General features: G+C 41.9%; 1 protein-coding gene across 1 annotated transcript in view; it reads right to left on the reverse strand.

The window, feature by feature from the left end:
* LOC134653000 (G protein-coupled receptor kinase 1) overlaps positions 1-20,059 on the reverse strand; it is a 75,184-nt gene that overhangs the window by 21,358 nt on the left and 33,767 nt on the right. Inside the window, exon 8 of the mRNA XM_063508272.1 lies at positions 15,003-15,137. Within this exon, the coding sequence (XP_063364342.1) occupies positions 15,003-15,137 (135 nt within the window). The remainder of the gene's footprint in view (positions 1-15,002; positions 15,138-20,059) is intronic.

Below are 20,059 nucleotides of genomic sequence, written 5' to 3' on the forward strand. Positions count from 1 at the left end.
TTTTCTTAACGATATTTTGTCAAATTAAATAAAATAAAAAGTGTAAGAAGCCGGTTTATACAGTTGATTATAAGTTTTTCTTCCTTTGTGTGCTAATATTTTATCATATTACTCAATAATTTAAAATATTTTGTGTAAAAACATAAACTGTTACTTTACGCTAGGGCTTGACAAAATGTTCAGATGACAGTATCGATAACTTGTCGGTATATTAATAGCTACCTATGTAATCATTTCTTCACAAGACATAATTGGGTGGATCAACTATTTCTTGTTGTTATTCTGTCCGGTCACCCAAGAGACAATAGTAGCATAGTTTGTTAGATTAGAAGACATTGTCCACCACCTTCTTCTGACACGCTTGGTAGACGACCCTCAATGGAAAGGGTTTATAAGTTTCACAATAAAGCGTGTTTGGAGAATTTAAATGCCTAAAAATCAGGTTTTAAAGAGTGACCCAGGGGAACGTAACCATGGCAACGAGTGACAAGAAAAAGTTGATTCTCCCAATTAAGATATTAACCTTTATAACCGACTTCAAATAATGATTGCTATACCTTTTTGAAGGTGCAGATGTTTAGCAGTAAATTTAAACTTCACTTTCCAACACAGAGTTAGACTAAGATAAGGCTGTAACGATTTTGATAGCACACGCAGTGCAGCCCTAGTAGCACGGTCGCATTTTTATCATTTATCACCATGCCTGTCACGTTCTAACAAGTATGTAAGTGCGAAAGTGACGGGCTTAGTGATAGTGGATAAAAAATGGAACCGTGCTGAGCCCGCTGGTGTTATTTTATACATCATAATGTCGTAGAATTTTAACGTTTAAAATAACACATTTGAAAAAGTAGTCGATAAAGCAATCAAACACCGACAGATTATTAATATGTTATAACATGACATCACTATTTTTGATCTCACATAGACAATTTACGCACACACTTGCATTTCATTTTTGGTCGCACTTTTGAAGATTGACAGTTGTTCTTGTCTATTCTAATACTATGATCTAAAGTGAAAATTTCTAGTTGTTTGCTCATATTAACCGGAAGGATGATGGTTTATAACGGACAAATTTTAAAAGCATTAATTTAGATTTATAATGTTTTACAGCTAGTATAATGCCTCTCGTTAGTGTGATAAAAACGTCGTCGTGATAAAAGTATTTTGTATTTTGAAAATAGAAAATAGGTCCCAAAAACTATTTCAAATAAAATACAAAATAGTTTTTTTCAAAAGGTATTTAAATACAAAATACAAAATAGGTATTTTGCATTTTGTATTTGCATTTTAAATACAAGTATTTCAAATAAGTCACATCTCTGCTAATTTAGATCATTTTTTTGTTCAAAAAACGGTTATCATAAAAAATATGGTTGTTTAAGAGTCCGTTTTATCAACAATAATAGTGAATATTTGTGGGATACTAAACTATAGGGCTAACTAAAAAAAAGAATATATATTTATTATTAAAATAAATATGATTTTTGTTTTTCACTAGACGAACTCCACTGCATCGGATTTCTTATCCATACAGTTGGCAATAACAAGGCAAATAAATGCAATGTTTGATACGAATGACTTCATTGATTTGCATTGCATGAATGCAGGCCGCAGTTCAAGGATAACAAAAGAATAACTTACAATTTTTCACCGCATTTTGTTCCACAATTGAAAAACAGTGACAAAACACGGTCGCCATTAAACCCGGCCTCGGCCGGCGCTAAGTTTAGTCTGCATTGCAATGCAAATAACCGCAATAAACCAATGAAATAACGTTGTAAAGTGGGAAACGGAAATATTTAATCGCACATTCCGATGCATTCCCCTTGCCGATGACCGGCAGACAGGGTGGGGACAATCGGGCAAATTATTGATTCCATGAATTTTCGTTCCTTTTGAGATTGTCTGATTAACCATGTTAACGGTCAGTTAGATTTAACCGATGGATAACATACAAATATGCTACGAATGCATTCCCTTTATGTGGGTGGCCGACGATCGGGGACGAGATGGGGACAATCGAGCGGTTCACATCGATTCCATTACACTACACTCCTCGTTGGGTTTGAGGGTTATCTTTTTGCCGGTTAGTTAAATTCGACTTTATCTGATAGGTATCAAAGCAAACTGTATGCTTCCGTGGATTCTTAGCTTTACCATCAGGACACGTTATCGAAAAAGCGATTGTGCCCGATTAGATATACCACCTGTTTTAGCAGTGTCGATGTCCGTTTACCTGTTAGTTTATAATTAAATCTTACGAATCCATTCCCAATAAGCAAAGTCGGGTGATAACACCTTTTTATGTATGTTATAACGGAAGCGAGAGGAGGTCATAGTCTTAAATACTCATAGGTTTCGACGTGATAAAATCATCTTGATAGGTAGTTGATTGTTTTATAATGACACTCTGTTTTAAATTTTAAATGGCAAAAGACAACAAAGTCCAACAACAGTTGGACATGTTTTATTGAACTATAATATTGTATGCCATAGGTACAGATACTTGGGAATCAGTCATTAAAACTCGGAATTGAAAAAGTCAATCAATGTCAATGGTAATTATCTCAGTCGGCCAGCAATCGTTAATGCATTTCGGCTGTCGTTCTCAATTATTCGATCCATTATACTGGCGCGCTTAGCATATCCACCTTATGTGAATTGAAAATTCATTCAATTGTAAACCTTGTTCTCATGCAGCAAAGTATACTTTTGGTATCGTTTTCCAATGCGCATAACGGTGGATATGATATGCGTGGAAGTATTATAGTTGTGGCTAGTAATTGTCCCCATTGCAAGCAGCCATGCAATGTTCCTTTTTATTTAAATTGTCTGTATGTTGCGACTTGCGACCCTGGACGCATTTGTTTTAGTGATGGCAACGACCAAACCCTATTCTTCGTTTTTGCTTAGCATTAGCAAAAGGGTAAACAATCTTGACGTGTCTTTTTATTGAAAAACGCTTTAGAAAATAGTAACTGTTTACTTATGAAACCAAAATAATAATAAAAATGATCATATGCTATATAATTCTAAAAAACTAAGTAATAAATGATACACACACGACTATAAAACCACTTGCGATTGTGACGTAAGCATTGCCCATCCTTTTAGCATATGTCCAAAATTAGAAATAAGTTACGAAGTAAATTTTAGAAAATGTTCTACCTTTTTATGTCATATGCATATGCAATGGGTAAGATGTCATGCGACAATGCTTATTGATAGTACACCAAACGAACACCAAAAATTGCCAATCGGGGGAAATAATACATGTGTAAGCAAATTTTGCCAAAGTTGGTTTGGAATGGTGTATTAAACAAGATACTAAAAGTACCGGGGGGTGGGGGTGAAGCTAAAGGGTAGGGGGGGTTTTAAGGTCCCTTTTTAGAGTTTTTCGTAAATAACTCTTAAACGGTGGCCCGTAGCAAAAAATGTTCTATTACATAAGTAATCCATATAAAATTTCCTACAAAAAAGGTTCAGTACACTTTTTCGCTAGGATAAATATTTCAAAATATATTAATGTGGGAATGTTACCTATAATTTGTACTAAGGTCGTTTTTTTTTGGTTTTTCCTAAATAATTCGTAAACGGTAGCCCACATCAAAAAAATATCTTTTACGTAAATAATCTATTTGAGATTCCTTATAAAATAAATGCTACGTTTTTTCGCTAGGATCAATATTAAAAAAAATATTTAAAGGGGGAAAGGGTATACGCCTGACAAGCCTGGTTGAAATATTGATCCTAGAGAAAAAGATTGAATAACCTTTTTGTAGGAAATTTTATGTTAATTATTAATGTTAAAAAACATTTTTTGCTATTGGCTATCGTTTACGAATTATTTACGAAATACTAAAAAAGGGGACCTTCGAATTAATATTCTCCCTTTAATATTGATCCTAGCGAAAAAACGTAGCATTTATTTTATAAGGAATCTCAAATAGATTATTTACGTAAAAGATAATTTTTTGCTGTGGGCTACCGTTTACGAGTTATTTACGAAAAACCAAAAAAAACGACCTTAGTACAAATTATAGGTAACATTCCCACATTAATATATTTTGAAATATTTATCCTAGCGAAAAAGTGTACTGAACCTTTTTTGTAGGAAATTGTATATGGATTACTTATGTAATAGAACATTTTTTGCTACGGGCCACCGTTTAAGAGTTATTTACGAAAAACTCTAAAAAGGGACCTTAAACCCCCCCCCCCTACCCGTTAGCTTCACCCCCACCCCCGGGTACTTTTAGTATCTTGTTTAATACACCATTCCAAACCAACTTTGCCAAAATTTGCTTACACATGTATTATTTCCGCAGTAATTCCTTCGTTTGGTGGCCTATGAATGTATTTCGGACAATTCATATTACGCAAGATAAAGGGAAACCGCATACATACCGGACATCAAAAATGTTCGCCATTCCATTGTATCTTTGACTTCGATCGTAAGGTTTATTCGGGTAATTCCGGAAATCGGGTAATTCCGAAAATCATTGTAAAATCACTCATATTCCGTTGTAGTAAGAGTCAGCTTTCGGAATTATTTGCCACTTTCGTTCATTCGGAAATACCCGAATACACCTTACAAAATTACGTACACGATTTTGAACTGGAGCACAATTTAGGAGCACCCTTCAACCATACATTATAAAGGCACGTCTTTTACCGGGGTGCTTCAAAAAGGAATGCTCAATTTCTCTTCCAGCAGATGTCGTCAAGTTCATAATTTATGTACGGGGCGTGAATCGATCAATAAATGTTTGATAGCGGGATTTTATGTTAGTTTAATAGGCTAGGTGGGTCCGAGCTAAATTTCGGGTACCTAACGATAGTTCAAGGCAGAGACATGTCAAATAAATTGTTAAGAATGCAACATTTCATACAAAGCTTATTAAGTTTGTTTTGTTGTATATTCTGTATGATGATTTGGTGAGATTCTACTCCAGCAGTTAGAAAGATTTTCACCTCAAAACGCAAAACGAAATGCAAAATTTGCAAACGTTTTGTTTTGTCTAATATCGGCCTTATCAGAATCAGCTTCAGTTGTCAACCCTTATAGTTTAAGATTCCTCCTTATTAGGATTGCTCACCACGTTGAACAGGACTGTGAGGTGTGAGTGCGTTGTTAAGGCGTCTTTGCAACAGGACTTCATAGACGCACGTAGACGTTGCAGATCAACATCTCTCCATCTGTACGTCTACGTTACGTTTGAAACATTGTTTTAAACTCTCAGAGGAAGAGAAATTAGCAGTTTCTATTCATTACTCGTCTGGGCGACACCCAGATGACGAGGCGGCGCCCGTTCCTAAGACCGCCAATAAAAGTTATGTTCGTACTACGAATGATGTAAAGTGCATTTAACCGTAAAGAGCTCCGTCAAATTCGATAATTTTACACGTTAGTGCTCGCCGAACGAGCACGTACCTACTCGTGCAATGTTCGGATTTCAAAACTGGCATACTGGAGCTTGTATCGTTAAGGTTTCTAATTAGATAGCGCTTTTCTTCAGCGAAAAAAAAAAGAAAGATTATCTACCAACGTTCAAACCTCTGATAGGCTGCATAGCAGGCTGATTGTAACCATTCCCTTCCATGCCAGAGCATGTACATGTTCAAATAGCGCTTTTGGATGGCAATTGCGTCCTGCCACGAGAGCCTACCAGTCAGTCATAAAAGGAGTCCGAGACCGCTACCGAGAAGAAACGTCGCAATAAACTCAACGATGACTGAACCCCATCCCTTCATAGTATTAAATTCAAGAAGGCAATACATCTTGCCCAGAGGAAGATTGAGCTTTGAAGATCGGTAAATAGCAGCGTTCGTAATGGTTATAGCTCTCAGCTTTGAGGGCCCCACAAAGAAAGATAATAAACAGTTCATACCTGTACCCTATATACAGGTACGAATAGTTTTATATAATTCGTTTTATAGTGTCTAAAAATAATTCGTTTGAATAGTTTTCATGTTAAGGCAAAATGTTTTTAAGGATAAAACTAGGCGAGCGTAATTTTGTGACTTGTAAGCTGCGTTATTTCAGCTGCAGAAATTCTAATGTATGTTAGCAGACAACTCATATTGCGTCGCCGTGTGAACCAAACAGGCGTTTTTTATGAAACCGAAAGCAGCAGAAAATGAGCAAACAAAATTACGCAACTCACAGCTCAAAAACGCTCGTCTGGCGTCACCCTAAGTCAAACTTTTTTTGATAAGTGGGCGATGCTATGAGTGTGTCTGGGCAAATAATGGTAAGTACAATAGTTATTTGTTTTACAAGGGGGCAAAGTTGTTATTTAACAGCTCGTGCTAATATTGATACCCGAGCAAGCGAAAGATTCCAAAATTGAACCACGAGCGAAGCGAGTCTTGAGCGTTAGAATCTTGAGCGTTGCGAAGGATTCAAAGCACGAGGGTTAAACAAAATTTGCCTCCGAGTGAAACACAAAATTTTTCACCGCACCAATCCGAAGCAAATATTAAATGTAAAATATCACACAAAACCAAACCAAATCAAATCCAAATGAATGTTATTAAATATTTATCATCCAAAATCATCATTTAAAAGTCAATTCTACCAGCAAACAAGAAATTAACTCAAAATTTGTACTTGATTACTTTGCCTCACATGTGAATAAAATGCAACTTTGCTATCAGTTTTTGAAGTGCAAAGTAAGCCTTTCCGAGCTGGTGTGGTGAAAAATACTAAACATAGCTCACAGTTTTGGTTACTAGACGCACTCGGAATCTTGACTTTTTTTCTACTAGAAAAGTAGTTAAGAATTCAATACCTATATGATAACAATCAAATTGAACAAAATCTGATCACAAGTTTGATTGAACTGGACCGTGACGATCAATAAAAGTAACTACGGCGCGACTACATAACCATAAACGTGAAATAAAAGCGTCACATATATGTCCCCGCAAAACACATAAACTTTAAGCAAAGTCAGCTAAATAGTATATAATGAAAGCATAAAACAACTCTATCAATCCGAGCCGGTAGGCAGGGCCGACCGAAGATCTAGTCTAGGGCAAAATGAGATTGATGTTCGAGTTATTTACTCTGTTTTTCACTTGGATTGCGAGGCAAATAAACAAAAATTCTCGGCCTGTACATGTCCCACTGGAAACACACCTCTTTATTAATTACAAGAGGAATACTTGGGGGGTAAGAGTTACAAATATGTTACCCATTGAGCTCGCGTTCATATAGACACATATGTTGATATGTAGTTCGTAACCGCGACCCGTTTGTAACGTTTTAACAACTTTGTTTCAGATGGCCTTGTTAAAGTTCGGGAAGCGCTTTAGGTCACGAGGAACAAAAGAATTAATAGGTACATATACCTACTCGATTGAGGTTTACAGTCCCCGATCTTTCGGGGTGCGGGGGCGGGAAAGTTGGTTTACTCGTGTGGGTAATGGTAGCTGATTCTGATGTATCAATTTGTTGTGGTTAGGATATTATCGTGATCTTGTAGTAACACGACTCACAGCACACTCAAGAGCACCAAGAAGCGACAGCTAGACATCTAATGACACGACTTCCAGTGATCCCAGTGCGTTTCGCCAACACCACGCCAATCACTGTGAACTATCGTCAAGGTCGTATAAAAACAAGATCAAAACCAAAACTAATTCTTAAATAAGAATCGGTATCGTGGACTACAATCAATGGCTACGACAAAAAAGTGGAGCCGAAAAACAAACCAAACTACAGTTTGTATCTTGATTTCATTACTGAATGAATGAAGTGCTTACTCATAAGAGGGGAGTGCATTTTAAAAATGGTTGATCTCTAACATAGCTCTGCCGCTATCGCAGAAGGCCGGTAAAAGCGTAGATGGCACTCTCGTCGATGGTACTGCCTTTTGTAGGGATTTTGACAATGCCTTAAACAATACATTAGTTGCCTTCCTCATTATAGCAATTTTATTTTTTTACGATAACTAGAGAACTGTAGAACTTACTGACCCTTTCTTGCACTTAAATGAAAGGTAATTAAATTTGCTACAACTTTATTCCCGCAATATATCTCATAGCATGAGCGGTTGTGCCGATATTTGTCCTGAAATATAGGAAAAACTAAAAATTTCATTCTAAGGAAAAAAATACCCTTTTTTTAAAGGTCTATATCTCATGAACTATTTGACATACGGCACTGTAAATGGACTTAAATTGTTCCAAATTTAATGTTCTTTCAACATTACATAGCAAGCTTTGACCAAAAACCCATACCTAGTTTTATAATAAAAGTGCATAAACTGAAATAAGTTCGAAATTTTTGCAGTTTTTTTGCAAATTACGAAGGGAGCACAACTTTTTTTGCTTGCAAAACATAGTTTTACATTCCTCCAAGGACTCTAAACAACATACACAAAAATATAGAACTACATCACGCAATGTTTTTTTATTGTAAGATTTGACTGATCTATATCTTGTGAATGTTATTGAGTAACGAAGAGCACTATTTAAGTAGGTATGGTCGAAAGTATTAATTTAGGACCCATACCTCGTACCTTGTCACAGTGACAATCAATATGAAAGTCGCTAGAGATATCATAATATTGTCACTGTGACAAGGTTCGAAATGGGTCATAAATTCGACTGTACTATATGTATAGATAGATAGGCATAGAGATAGAGCGTGTCATATGTACATATATGTTTGAGCGCTTCTTTGTGCTTGTGCAAGATATTAATATTTCAGGTAACTATATATACCCATTACCCATTTCTTCTTTGACGGTGGCAAGTATTTCATATTCACGTGTAGTAACAATTTCAACAAGTGGCGTATAAATTGGCATTTGCTCCATTTACTTATATGTATTCGTAATACTCTGGTAGCAGTGGTAGCTTATGATTCTCAAAATATAAAGAAGGCACAAGATTTCCAAATAGTTCCGACAACTGGCTGGGCGGTCGAATACTTATCCTCCCATCTTATAATCAGACAGTTAAAAATGAATATACAATTTAAAATAGTAAAACAAAATGCAGCGGAAGCCGATCGGACTACATCGGCAAATTGAGGGCGAGCCAATTCGTTTCAGTCCAATTGGTCGGATATCGTTTATGTTCCCGATGCCATATCGTGTATTAACTCTTTATAGGCTCAGGCATTTGCTAAAAAAAAATTGTACAGAAGTAGTGCATAATTGTTATCAATCGTATTTTCTAGGAAACGTTCGTATTTGTCATGCTACTTCAGTCAACCACTGTACTTTTTGTACTGAGACTAACTGAAATAGCAAGACACTTTCGTACGTTTCCGCAAAAATACGATGGAAAAAAATTATTTTTCTTACATCTGTAGTTTATGTTTGAAACCGGACCTAAATCTCTCTCTATAGTGATGAAAATCGTTCCGAGATCAATTGATCTACGTACTACAATGATAGTAAGTGATGTCTGAGAATAAATCCATCGGATGCGGGCTACACGATGGGGCCTTTCTAAATATTGCAATTAATGTTAGGATCCTCCTGTGATCATAGCCTATGGAATCATAGGCAAACATATAAACTAATATGAGCTTAAAGGGCCCACTGATTAACAGTCCGCCGCACGGTATCGGCCTGTCAGTTAGAACAAAAATTTGACAGTTCCGAACAACTGACAGGCCGATACCGTCCGGCGGACTGTTAATCAGTGGGCCCCTTAACGCGTAGCTTAAACATTTCATACGAACGATACTAAAATCTATTTTCAGCCTACAGTGCGACGCGAGCTATCCACGGTGAACAATCACCTGTTTACCGATAGGGACCGCAGATCAAATCGATACAACACATTATTATCTAATCATATACCTTTACATTGTCTGCATAGACTATGATAAGCGTTAATTGACATTTCAAGGAGGTGCGATAAAAATAGATCGAATTTTATTTACAGACGCAAAAGTGGATCAATAATCGTGCATATTAATGAATCAATGTGTGACTATATTGCTGATTTAATATAGAACTAAATCACTATTAACTCGTTACAAGTTAACTGTTCACGACGAATGCAGGTAGGGTAAATCGTCAATTACTGGTCACTTTATACTAAAATGAATTCTGTTTCTGTTCACCTATGTGAACAGAATTATTTTTAGTACAAGGTGGCCTGTTATTAAAAGGTGGCCTGTAATTGATGATTTACCCTACTTACATATGAAACATTTAATAGTTGTATCGATTTGTATTCTGACTGCAATTACTTCATACTAATTTCAATGAACTTTTTACGGTTAAATAAGGTTTGCGAAATGTCAGTTAAGTGTATTTGTCCCCTTTGTGTGTGTGTGTGTGTAGCCCTCTACCACTTAAGCGCGACACCCGGAAAGTATGGAGGGTCAAGAGCCTTGAGGCTTTCAGTCAGTCAAGCATGTTTTGATTCCAATAGCTTTACTGGCGGTTTGCGTTTTATTCGTTGCCCCAACATTTTTGTGTGAACAAGTGAGAACGAGACAGACTTCAAATTGAGGTCTTGAAATTAACACCTGTCTTCGGCACAGTAAGTAGGTACCTAATACTTTTTTCATATGTACCTCTTCCTATTAATAGTATATTTTTGATAGTAAATATCACTGATTAAAATTCAATTTTTTAGTTAAATATGTATCTAAATAGATGTTCAGAATACAAGTCTAACGATACCAAATTGCAGTATATTTGTGTCCATAAACTTGGACTGGTTAATCTTTACTTTATGGACCGTCGATTTTTGGGGCGGGGAGGGGGGGGAGAGGGCTACCCCCAGTCCAACCCCCATGGCGCGGAACCCCATGGTTATGGAGATATCCATGGTTAAAGTTTGTAAGGAATTACTATGAAATAAGGGATTACAGCAAAATTTGAAGGGGGAGGGGGTGAGGGGTGAGGGGGGGCGCGCTTCGCCCGAAGGCCCGCTTCGTCGCCCCTGAGGTCGCGAGCTGACGAGACCATAGCTCGCTTGTGGACGTCGCCGGCTCGCTACGCTCGCCACCTCCCCCCCTGCGCTTCGCTATTTGGTCTCGGTCGCTCGCTGACCTCGGGGCTACTCCGCGAGCCTTCGACCTCAGCGGTGAAGCTGTTGGATCTGGGGGTAGCTCCGGCGCTGCGGAAGAGCAGCCCTTCCGCCCTCGCGTGACAAAGCACGCTCACTGCACTCGGCTCCGCAGCTTCGGCTTACTGGTCGCCTTCGGCGACCAGCCTCAGCCGCTCGCCTCGCTCGTTCCCGCGCTCCGTCACGGCGGGCGAGGGCTGCCCTCCCTCCGCGCCTCCGTTTTTGGAATTGCTCTCTAGGGGTAGGACAGACAAGCCCACGTGGATAGTGGGGTGCTCTGATTCGGTTTTTAGTGACCTTGAGATTCTGGTGACCAAAGATTTCGGCGACCTTGAGATTCTGGTGACCTTGAGATTCTGGGGATAAAAAATTTGGTGACCTTGAGATTTTGGTGACCATAAATTTCGTGACCTTGAGATTTTGGTGACCTTGAGGATGGTGGTGTGGTATAAAAGGTAATATAAATGAACACAAAACAGCACCTTTCGACATCTGCTATGACATTACTCCTTTATTTCATAGTAATTTCATACAAACTTTAACCATGGGTATCTCCATAACCATGGGGTTCCGCGCCATGGGGGTTGGACTGGGGGGTAGGCCTTTGCACCCTCTACCCCCCATACCCAACACTCCCTCCAAATCGACGGTCCATAAAGTAAAGATTAGCCGCAATATCATATGAATTCTATATTATACATTACGCTTTTTTTATGGTAAAAACTAAACTTCATACAAAAAAAATCACTCATCCACTAAGCTTTTGTATCGGCAAGTTATTTCAATTCATAACACTTAATTATTACTCTATCGTTTGGTCATCTGATTTATGCTAATGTGATTCCAAATAAATTAGTATCACCGAAAGCAGATGGAGATATCATAAACTAAAGAAATGCAATCCCCTGTCATATCATCCTGCGGGCTCAGCACGGCTCCATTTTTATCGACTATCACTAAGCCCGTCACTTTCGCACTTACATACTTGTTAGAACGTGACAGGCATGGTGATAAATGATAAAAATGCGACCGTGCTACTAGGGCTGTACTCAACCATTTTGTCATCATCATAGTCAGGTACTATATGAATATGTGCACAAGTTTGTGCACACATACAGTACATCTATCCGTGCCACCATTTTCAAAACCTAAACCCGTGAAGAAAATATACGAGTTAGGTTTGTAAAACGTATGGCATATAATTATCGACAAATCGTCGCTCCCGTCGCTAAGGCGTACTTTAAAACACAAAGTATTGCAGTTAAGTACATTCCAAATAAGTCATCATAAGTATAAATACAAACACCCTTTCCTACTGAGTTTGCGCACTGGCGCCTCTTCCTTAACCTATTTCGTACGAGATTCGATTCAGGACTCTGCGTTCTTCCTCAAGGGTGAAATTTCGCTCGTATTGAATATCGGAGTATATATTTATTACAGGCCATTGGCTCTACGCTTTACGGCTGTTTTCGCACGAAAAAGTCGTTTATGATTTAAGGCAGTGCCCATGTATACAAGACGGGGAATCCTTATTGAATATTTTTATAGTAATCGTAAATGCAGAACAGCTAAAATAATCGGGTATGTTATCAGATTGAAAGCGGGTACTTAGTTGTATTGATGAACAACGGAGAAGTACTTATATTAATGTGGCGTGTTTATATTACAACTAGATAATTATACTTTTGCTTTTATTAATAATTATACTTTTGCTTTTGCAGAGTCAACAACTATGAAACGGGGCAAACCGTAATGAGGTACCTATGTTGTTTTATTACAAGATTTTACTAAAATAAGACATTTTTACATTGCGTCTCCATCGTCAGATAAATAAGAATCAGATAGATCAATAAACAATTGGCGTCAACATACATAATATATGTATTACATTAAACAGTCTTTGTTTGCGCAATATTGCCTATTTTACGATGACGTCGATGACAAAGGCATACCTACCATTTATTGTCTGTGGTCAGGTCAGTATTGAATTGAAAATCAGAGATGAGTATCATAACATTCAAAACAATAATATCAGCTGAAATACTGACAGTTAACAATGTAGGAATTGTAGGTAACAAACTAACGGATGGCAATTAAAGTAAACATGCCGTTTTGAGTTAATGCGGTTCAAAACTTAGTAATATCTATCTACTCTTGGAAGCCCCGTGCGTACGTCAGATTATTACTGATTGGGGTGGTCCTTGTTTTTTGAAGTCACTACATAGTATAATATAAAATATAAAACAAAGTCGCATCCCGCTGTCTGTCTGTTCCTATGTATGCTTAGATCTTTAAAACTACGCAACGGATTTTGATGCGGTTTTATTTTAATAGATAGAGAGAAAGGTTTTTGTATAATTTGTTAACCCGTGCGAAGCCGGGGCGGGTCGCTAGTATAAAATATTAGCGAAGCATCCTGTTAGGGTGGTTTTTGACACTGTAGAAGTTTTCTTTTTTTTTATAGTGTCGTTTCGATACATTCCATCCTACCGACGCTTAGGGAAAACTGTCAGATTATAGAAACTTTAAACGGATACCGGGAGATAATTTAGCAGCGTGAAAGCCATTTGTTGGCACTTATTTCAACATAAAATAAGAGCAAAGTAAATAAATAAACAATAGTCAGGCGGTGGCGAGTCGAAGGCATCTTTTACTCACTTATATTCGTATATTTGGCTTATGAGTAAATAATATAGAAATTGCTCATCTACTTGCAAATACTTTGCCAGCTGTCTTACCCTATTGGAACACAGTGCGAACTTTGCCGTTTTGTACAACATATACCGGGACACCATGAAATGATCCCTTATAACCCGATGTATAGCGTCCCTTTGTCATAGTTCTATAATAAACAATTATTTAAATGTAATATTTTGTTTCCACAGTTGTTCTCAGCAGGAATAACCATCCTTAAAAGTTTAAAACGAGACAAAATAAAACACTTTGTCTCGCAAGATTGCTTTATAATCACGACTGTTACGTGGGTGATGGCATTTCATCCCTCTAATTCCCATGGCTTATGTAGTTATTGCCTCCAAAGAACAAGTATAGCTTTGATCTCTAATAACGTACAGTTGTTATAGGTCTTGAAGCCAGATTTATAAAAGTTGTGGTAAGCTTAAGGCGATGTGTTTGGTACGGGGACAGCTCAGGTGATCCGACTAATTGGGCTCGATTTACCCGGCGGCGGTGTTTCGCGAATTTGTTTCTAATTGTTGCAACTGATTGTTACTGTTAAGCTTTTTACTGGAAAATGCTATCTCTTTCAATAATGAAGTAATCTATAGAGGATTTTACAATTACAGTATTTTTCGTTGGCGGTGTTGCTGTTATAGAAAAATATGAAAGGCACAAGGGGGCGGAGGGGAATAACACGACGGCTTATAAAAGCTAGATGAGTGCCAAGTGTCGTGGTTTCTGCCGGACAGGGCCATATTTACAGGTAAGAATATTAACTAACAATAAGCTAACGATAAGTAGCAAGGTAAACGTTTACTAGTTAAAATTATAACATTAAAGAACCAAACAGCAATCTAACAAGGATATCACGTTTGGAATGTGCTAATAAATAAATAACACGCATTCCGAATAGTGTCAATTTATGAAGAACTCATGGATTAGTGACTCTTATGTAACGAAAGGAATAGTTTTAAATATATTCATATTTATAAAAAAACCATGATAACCAATAAAGGTTCGCTATTCCTACGCGCCTTGCTGCCCTTATTTACTCCAGTAGGTTTTAGCCAACGGAGCAAAAAGTCATATTTCGTCGAACGAGGGAAAATTTGGTAGGGACCAAGAATTGTTTTCACTCCTTCTACGACGCACACAAATACTTCCATCGAAAATCTAAAGTAAAAAATATACCATCGCGTGACAAACCTTGAACCTGTTTGTTGGTAAAATTTGCCAAAGCGCCGTAAAAGATTAAGATAATCTAGACTCACCCCCGTACTGACTAGAGAAAGCATAATCCGCTCGTTGAGGGCGAGCGTCTCCCCCTGCTTCATTTTGATGCGCTTCTTATCGAGACACTTCATGGCGTACATTTTGCCCGTGTCCGCTTTCCGGCAGCCGTAAACCTGGAACAAGATCTCGTATTACGATATGCGGGGACTTGGAGCGGATATATAACTTGGTGCATTTGAAAAAAGTTTGCAAGGCCAAAGTGGCCAGTTACCATAGAAATGAGGATTTTTCCCGAGTCCTGATATTTTGGTTTGACCGTTACTATCTACTTGATGTTGACTATACGATATGCGGGAAACTTGGAGCGGGTAACGCTTGATGCACTTGCAAAAAATTTGCATGTTGGGCGTACAAGTAACTGGTTATATGATGTCCTTGAGAGTTGCATGAAAACATATTATGTGTTCCGTTCCACGTCTGAGATCTTCATTGAGAGCGTAACGCCTCCGGTGACCGATAGATGCTGCTAGCGTCTATGTAGTCGCTCCGCCGCCTCGCCGTGACGTAGTTCCGCTTCCCCTTTCCTGCAAACAGACGCCCGCCCCCCGCCACTCGCCGCCGCTATGTCATTGTTTCGTCGACCGTCCTGACCGATGGTCCGCAAATTTTTTTGCGAACATTTTTGCAGCATGGTGCTTTAAAAATTTCCGATCCAAAGTTTGTTCGATTAAATAGCGAGATATAGCCAGAGATCGCCACTACTAGTCTTTTGGCGGTCTCGGGATCGATCTTCCAACGGTGCTTTTCGATTCTACCCACTTGTTTCTTGCTAAATTATCTTTTACATGCCATGCTGCTAAAATCGTTACCGTTAACTCGCATTTTCGAGAGTGAAGTAGGAAGTGCGTCAACAAGTGGTTTCAAGTGTCGTTTGTTACAACGCGTGGTAACGTAAGTCGCTCCGCATCGGAGAGAAACGTGCGTCATCGTGCCTGCCGCGGGGAGCGGTGCCGGCCCGGCGCCCCGGCGCGCGGTGGGGTGCCAGGGCCGCGCTGCAATAGGATAGGTTTGGATTGTCTCAAACCATCTGGTAAGGCAGTTTAATGACGCGTCGGCGCTGTCGACTTTATCTTGTCGTCCGAGGTGACTCCGAGACGCCGCGACGCTGTGGGCCGGCGCCCGAAGTGTCGCGGCGCAGGCGCTTCCGGTCCGCGGGACTCCGAGAGACGTCACGCGCCCGCTCCTGTTGCTGCGGTCGCGGCGCGGGTGGATCGCGGACCTCTCGGTCCCGTCCTGGCGCCAAGGTGAAGGCGGACCGGACCACGGGGAGCACGCTACTGCATCTCGACTGCTCAAAGTGGAAGGAAGGTAAGTTACGTGGAAGCCACTCTGTGGAAACACTACGAGTACAGCGGCGGGGCCGTTCGCCGCGCCGGTTGCCATCTATCAAGGCGTCGGGCAACAGTGTCGCCGTGATGTTGCGTGCAACTACGCCACCATGGTGGCGCCAGTCGCCACGCGCACGCCTCCCCCCCCCCCCCTGTGCCGGGGAAAGACGCTACGGTGGCGCTGCCCGCCACGCGCATCGACGCCTCCTGAGCCGGCAACGTCCATCACGCGCATCGGCGCGATGGCGCGTCACGCGCATCGGCGCCTCTTGAGCTGGCCGCCACCATGGCGCCTCACGCACCAGCGAAACAGTGGCGGGCCGCCACGATGGCGGCACCCGCCTCACGCGTCGGCGCCTCTCGAGCTGGCCGCCACGATGGCGCCGCCCACCTCACGCTCCGGTGCCACCCGAGCCGGCCGCCACGATGGCGCCTCTCGCCTCACGCACCTGCGAGCCGGTGGCGGGCCGCCACAAGGGTGCCGCCCGCCTCGCGCACCGGCGCCTCTCGAGCTGGCCGCCACGATGGTACCTCTCGCCTCACGCACCGGCGCCTCCCGAGCTGGCCGCCACGATGGCACCTCTCGCATCACGCGCCGGCGCCTCCCGAGCTAGCGGTGGCTGCCGCCACGATGGCGCCTCTCGCGCCACGATGGCGCCTCTCGCGTCACGCGCCGGCGCCTCCCAAGCTGTCGGTGGCTGCCGCCACGATGGCGCTTCTCGCGTCACGCGCCGGCGCCTCCCGAGCTGTTGGTGGCTGCCGCCACGATGGCGCCTCTCACGTCACGCGCCGGCGCCTCTGCCGCCACGAAAGTGCTTCTTGCGTCACGCGCCGGCGCCTCCCGAGATGTCGGTGGCTGCCGCCACGATGGCGCCACCCGAGCTGTCGGTGGCTGCCGCCACGATGGCGCCTCGCGTCACACGCCGGCGCCACCCGAGCTGGCGGGGCTGCCGCCACGATGGCGCCTCTCGCGACACGCGCCGGCGCCTCCCGAGCTGGCGATGGCTGCCGCCACGATGGCGCCTCTCGCGTCACGCGCCGGCGCCTCCCGAGCTGGCGGTGGCTGCCGCCACGATGGCGTCGCCCACCTCACGCACGGCACCTTCCAAGCGGCGGCGGTTGCCATGATAGCGCCGGCAATTACGTCGATGCTGCAAGTACGACGCTGTCATCCCTTGCAATGGCACCCATGTTCTGTTCGTAAGAAAACTTACCTGTTGCCGTTCCCAATGATATCGCCAGCGGCGGTGTCGATGCAGCCCGCCAAGCCGACGCCGGCCGGGCGCCACGCCGCTGCCGTCCGGCGCCACGTGTACCACGGTACCTGTTTTCCCTGTCCACATGGCCCCATTGAGGTACGCAGTCGCCTATAGCTATGGTGCAACAGCACGAGCAGACCGCTAAACTCTTGCTTTCGGTTAAGGATTCCTCCGTCACCAAGGCGACTGCAGACAAGGTCCCGTATGCTCCGCTCAAAACCGAGGTTGAAGGCATTGAAAAGGTTTGCAGTGTTCACATAATTATCTCTCTGCTTGCCCGCGCTCTCCAGCTTAAGTTCCGTCTTACAAAGACGAACTCGTTCGCCAAGCCCCTAATAAACAAAATGGGACAAATAAACCCGCTGCGCCTGAACGAGCTTGTGTTTCCGGTGCCAAGAGAAAGGGGCCAGGAGGACTCCAGCAGTTTCCATCTGTCTGTCTTCGACTTTATCGAAACAGTTTTGTTAAGCAAAGCGCCAAAATCGATTTTAGACTTGATTTCATCAGTGCGATTTCCTTAAAAGCATGCTACCATGCTCCTATACAAGTTTGACTGAAGGTTTTTCGTTTTCTCAACATACAGACCTGCCTTGCTGCCGAGTTTCTCACAGAAACTATACTCGATGCCTCCTGTTCAGTCTCAAATTCGCAAACGTTAGTTTATGGAGATTGCACCGTCGTAGTCCTCACCTTATACCTGTAGTCCGTTAATAATGGTAGACAATGTACGAAGTGAGGCCCTTCAAGTGGAGAGTAATCGTTAACGGGCCGCACCTGCAGCGCTGACGACAGGAGTGTACTACAAACATACAACCGTTACTACGGTTGTCGAAAAAACTGCTGATGCCAGCAGATCGTCTATAGTTCGCGCTGGTTCCTTGCTACTTACCAGGTCGGTATAAACCCCAAAGGCGACGGTTTATCAAAAAGTCACTGCGTCCCATCGAGTGACAGCTGCGCCCAGAAGCCGCCGAGACTATCTTCGCCTGATAGGCACACCTTGTTGGTCGGCCTCTCCGCTTTCGAGAGCCCTCGCACTGTACCACGGTATGTCTTAATCGACTCTTTGAAGTGCTACCACGACGCGTTTGGCAGCTGCCGGTGATACGACTTGGCATGGATATCTCCACCTCCCAGGCTAGTCTGTTTACTGTGACGGCGTGATGAGGAGAGCTTTCTCGCAGCTGTGGTAAGCTTGCAATTTACTGGCGGTCCTAGTAAACACAACGTCAGACCACCATCCCTTATAAGTCAACGACCTTAAGAATCGAGGCGTAGCTCCTGTCAGATAGGACGCTCCAACACCGAGCCGGCGATAACCGGGTATTTCCGGTTCCGGTACTGGTTGTCTAGAAAACCAGTACCGAGGAGCACTCCCTAGATCGTCCCCTTGTCGAGGTCGCTGTACGCCCACAATGTAGAAATGATCTTCATGGTGCATCAAAAATGAGATCGACTGCCAGGTACCTCTAATACCCAGTGAAGTAGCAAGCTATATGAGACATCTATTTCTATTCTCCATGTTAGCTTTCAGAATGATACTTGTTAAGAAGCCTGTAACAAGTGCTGTATGTGAACCACTATCGGACACTATGCCTTCTTCCATCGTCATTAATAGCGAGACCCGCGCCTCCCAAACCACCAGCTTGGGACGCGAGAAATCTTATTCAAATTACTTGCCCTAACTTGAATAATCCTACAACGTACCTATATAGAAGAGCTGCGGCACCTTTACTGTTAGCATCAGGCCGCAGGGTCAATGACCTTACCGTACTACACTGTAGCCCAGGCAATTACACAGATAACTTTGACGCTATTATTTTGTGTCCGAAATTCGGTTCTAAACCAGATAACGTGTCTCACCGACTGGACTCTCTTAGAAGCTTCGGAATAAAGTATAGACCCAGTAGGTAGTCTGGGTACGTCAACTTGTGAGAATTACACAAAATGTTAGGGGACACTGCGCTTATTTCCTTCAGACACAGTAGTCTCATCCAATCCGGCCTCGCCTACGATTGCTTTCGATCCATGATGTACTTAATCACTAAATTAGCTGGAAAACTATCCAATTACTTAGCGATATTTTGGCTTAAGTTAATTGGGAACATGACTCTTTCTTTAGACGATCCTATCGCCGAGATTCTGCGGATCGGATGCGATTTCGAATGAGAAATCTCTCAAACCAGTTTAACGTCAGATTCGAACCTGGGATTACAGTTTAAATTCTCAATTTCCTGTAATGCATCATTATAACGAGTTATTGTGATTTCATGGGTTGCAATAAGGCGTATATATTTATTCTTTCTCTGAGTTATATGACAGTAGGTGTAGCCCTAACGCTTGCGCGCCCGCTGACTCGCCACCAGGAGATAATAAACAGGTCTCAATGAAGATCTCAGACGTGGAACGGAACACATAATATAAAAATTTTACCTTCCAATAAAATTA

The sequence above is a fragment of the Cydia amplana genome, chromosome 12 (genome assembly GCF_948474715.1).
Source record: "Cydia amplana chromosome 12, ilCydAmpl1.1, whole genome shotgun sequence".
NCBI lineage: Eukaryota > Metazoa > Arthropoda > Insecta > Lepidoptera > Tortricidae > Cydia > Cydia amplana.